Source organism: Pseudochaenichthys georgianus, chromosome 15 (genome assembly GCF_902827115.2).
Source record: "Pseudochaenichthys georgianus chromosome 15, fPseGeo1.2, whole genome shotgun sequence".
Classification (NCBI taxonomy): domain Eukaryota; kingdom Metazoa; phylum Chordata; class Actinopteri; order Perciformes; family Channichthyidae; genus Pseudochaenichthys; species Pseudochaenichthys georgianus.
In genome coordinates, this window is record NC_047517.1 from 21,080,025 (window position 1) to 21,083,960 (window position 3,936).

Below are 3,936 nucleotides of genomic sequence, written 5' to 3' on the forward strand. Positions count from 1 at the left end.
AGTACAACTAAATACTGTGACTTTACAGTTGCCATGCATGCCCATGTAATACAGCAGTACAGAGCTGTGGTATTATTTTCATTTCATTTCAAACCTTTATTTAACCAGATTGGTCCCATTGAGATCATAGATCTCTTTTTCAAGGGAGACCTGCAATGCATTATGGAACCTTGTTGTACATAAATTACAGTAATTACTTGTATTTTCACTTTTACTGTAGAAGTAATGCAAAACATTAGCCAGTAATTTACTGTAAATAATACGATATTATATTGTAAATCTGACTAGTTAACTGAGATTTTACCATAACTACACAATTCAATCAGCTCAATCAACAAAGAAAAACAAAGAAAATGCCCATTTTAACTTATTATTACTCCATTGTAGTGCAAAGTACATTTCACAGTGTCTTGGATGTTGTTACGGCCCCAACCTCTACTCCGCGGTAGTGGCTCGTGCTGAGACCCGCAACATGAAAGAATACACGCAGTACTTGGTAACGAGCATTTATTGATAATCAGCCGTTTGCTCACACAAGCGAAACAAAAAGAGGTCTGGAGGACTGGCCAAAAGGAACAAACAGAAGGAGGGAACCCGAGCCAGCCACACCACGGACTGTAGGACCCAGAGCTCCCCCCTAACCAGAAATCAAATATAAACCCTATGGGAAACAAAATAAAGCCGCGAAAACTGGACTACCAGGTCCTCCAGGCTAAACATAAACACATCTGCAAAAATATGGCCTACTGCTCAAAATGGCAAAGAGGTATTCTAAAGAGAGTGTCTCCCGGCGTTAGAATAGGCGAGACTTCTCCTCCAGCTTCTCTTCTCTATATATACACACGGCTGAGTGGAATTTGGAACACCTGGGCAGAGGCGGAGCCAGGGGCAGACCAGGTGCACCTGGGCAGAGGCAAACGGCATCCGCTCAAACTGAAAGAGGCCCACTGGTGTTGTGAAGGCGGTCTTCTCCTGGTCTCGGGGGTCCACCGCAACCTGCCAGTACCCGCTAGCCAGATCCAGTGTGGAGTACCAAGCTGACTCCTTGAGGTGGGTGAGCGACTCTTCGACTCTGGGCAAAGGAAAAGCATCTTTGTGAGTTATGGCATTAAGTTTCCGGTAATCTACACAAAAACGCCACGATCCATCCTTTTTCCTTACCAACACTACAGGTGCTGCCCAGGGGCTGGAACTTTCCTTTACAACCCCATTTTCCAACATACCTTCCAGTAGGGCTCGTAACTCAGCATAGAGTGCTGGTGGAACTGGCCTGTGTCTCTGTCGGATTGGAGGTGCATCACCGGTAGGGATCTGATGCAAGACTGCACTTGTGTGGCCAAAATCATCTTCATTGGCTGCAAAAACCTTGGTCCACCTCTGAAGTAGATCACTTAACCGCTGCTGCTCGTTATGGTTGAGGTCCTCTCCTTGCAATGCCAGGGCCGGATGATCTGGAGGTACAGTAACATTCGGGACTGGAGTGCTGCTTATACTCCTCACCTCTACCTCCACCGCAGATGGCCCTGTGTGGGTCAACACCAACTCCTCCTCGGTCTTCACAGCCTGAGGATCCACCTGGGACACTGTAGCCAGGGCACGACGCTGGGGGATCTCTATGGAGAAGGGATGGGGGTTACACACTCTTATCGGCACTCTTCCACTCCTTACCCAGCTCAGTGTCCTCGCCACCCTCCACTCCTGGTCATCATTCTGGAGATTTTCCACCATAACACAGCAGTCTGGGGTGCCAACTGCTTGGGGCACCTGGGTCCAGATAATCATTTCTGTCTCTGGGGGAACCAACACAGCAGACTGACGTGGCAGCTTGGCAACCCCCTGCAGTTCGGTGGGGGATCCAACCCGGCCCACTCGTCGACAAACAGCAAAAGCCTTTCCCCAGGCTGTGCTGACCGCAGGTGGCAGTGTTGACCTGAAAGCCGCCTCTCCTTGGTGGCCATCCTGGAAGATAGTTTGCCAACAGTCCCCAATCACATTCATCCCCAATAAGGCACATTCCTGTTGCAGGCAGGAATCTTCAACCACCACCACACCCTTCCCCATTACCTTCACCCCATTGATCTCAAAGTCCAAAAGCACATATCCAATGTATGGGATGTGAAGCCCATTTGCAGCCTTCAGAGTGAGCCAGGGGATGTCTCCTCGGACCAATCTTTCTCCAAACTTCTCCTGAAACAGAGAATAACTGAACAGAGTGACTTGCGAACCAGTGTCCAATATACAAGGAATATTTTCACCACTTATAATTACATCCAACTCTGGGCAGGTACCAATCAACGCAGGCTTTGTTGGGGGTGTGGTCTGGGTCCCCTCCTCGACCGCTTGCCCGGCAGCGACCGAGGAGACTAAAAATCCGAAGGTCCAGAGCGTCGTCTGGAACAGAACCGGCGGGTGTGACCCGCCTGCCCACACTCTAAACAGATTGGCCGACCTTGGGGGTCCCACTGGAACTGAGTCCTGGCTGTGACCAGGGGTGGTTGACGAGGCCTAGGCTAAAATGCGGGCCCTGCTTGTGGGTTTTGCCTCTGTACAGTTGAGTCAGCAGGCCCCAGAGAGGTTAGCAATTTGACCACGCATCTCTTCCATGAGAGACTTGCCCAGTGTTAACATCTGGTCTTTAAGGTCCTGTTGGAGCTCTGCCCGCAGGGAGTCCCATAATGCCTGGCTGTCCTGGGCAGGTGGGGGTACTAAGGAACATAAAGGAGTGGCAGGTGGTTGGGTTGTGGAGGCCTGGGGGCATAAGTGCGACAGGCCCATGTCTCAGTTCCATCTTTAGCCTGCTCCCTTTCAAGCGCTTTGGCCTCGGTGCAGATAGCAGGAAAAGTCATTCCCGGCGTGCGACGAAGACGTCGTTTCAATTCTTGTTTCACCAGGCTTTCTTGTAGTCCCCTGATGAACTGTGTCCTTAGAAGCTCATCTTCAATGTCCTCAGCTGGTGGTTCCCTCGCTTGCCACTTGTGATAGAGCTCACGAAAGCGTAGAATGAAAGTTCCCATTCCCTCCTCTGCGCCCTGCCTGCATTCATAGAACTGAGCCCTCAGTGTTGCCAGTGACTGACTTCCCGCATACAATGAAGTCAGACAATCTAATATTTTTTTTCCAGTGTCCCGCTCACTAAGGGGTAATAGTAACATTTCCCGTTTAGCTTCACCTCCCAGAGCACTTAAGATAAAGTCAACGATCTGATCGTTCGAAAGACCCTGAGCCCGTACAAACATTTCAATTTTTGCCTGCCATTCCCCCACCTTCTCTCCGGTTTTCCCTTCAAATATAGGAAGCCATGGCCCCCCCATGTACCAAGGTAACATAATGTGATTTACAACATTGGGAGCTGGATTAACAGCGCCAGCGACTCCCTCGTTACCCTCAACCGACATGCTGACCGTGTGCGCAAGGGAAATCCTGCCGACAACGCCAAAATGTAAGGTGTCGCGAGTGAGCCCTCTATGTAATGGCCCACTTGCTGGCACCCAGTTCTTTTAATCCCCCAATTGACCCACACACACGAGGAGCAGGCAGATATCGGGTAACACAATAATCTTTATTAGAAATTAAATAAATAGTAAGGGACCATATCAGCCAAGCTTCTCACATGGAAATGTATCACAAGGCCAAGTGATGCAGTGCCTATATACCACCCGTCAATTCAGGCTGCTACTGCTCTACCCACCCCCTGCTGGCCGGAGGGACCATGAATGGTACAACTAAACGTAAAATGTCACAAAGCATGCAAATAACGCAAACACATGGCACTTCTATTAGAGAATCACTACACACATGACGCGTCTATTTAAAGAAAGCACTACACACATCACACAATGAACATGCTCTCCCACTCACTGGCTGCTAAGGAGTAAAATGGAACAGTCACTGGCACTGGTGAGCAAATGACTGCAAGTGGCACTATTTGCACCCCAT

General features: G+C 49.5%; 1 protein-coding gene across 1 annotated transcript; it reads right to left on the reverse strand.

Moving 5' to 3' along the window:
- Positions 1–843: 843 nt before the first annotated feature.
- Positions 844–2,484, reverse strand: LOC139435220 (uncharacterized). Its single transcript, XM_071205676.1, has 2 exons — positions 1,162–2,484; positions 844–1,072 (listed from the first exon to the last, which is right to left on the reverse strand). Exons 1-2 carry the CDS (start codon positions 2,059–2,061, stop codon positions 1,010–1,012), a joined length of 963 nt encoding a protein of 320 aa, XP_071061777.1. The 5' UTR covers positions 2,062–2,484; the 3' UTR covers positions 844–1,009.
- Positions 2,485–3,936: the final 1,452 nt, after the last annotated feature.

What these genes read in the sequence shown, in the direction of transcription:
- LOC139435220 (XM_071205676.1), bottom strand. Translation starts at nt 2,061, where the DNA reads ATGGGGAAGGGTGTGGTGGTGGTTGAAGATTCCTGCCTGCAACAGGAA. An exon ending in GGGCAGCACCTGTAGTGTTG is followed by an intron (nt 1,073 to 1,161) that starts GTAAGGAAAAAG and finishes TCCTTTGCCCAG; the next exon opens with AGTCGAAGAGTCGCTCACCC.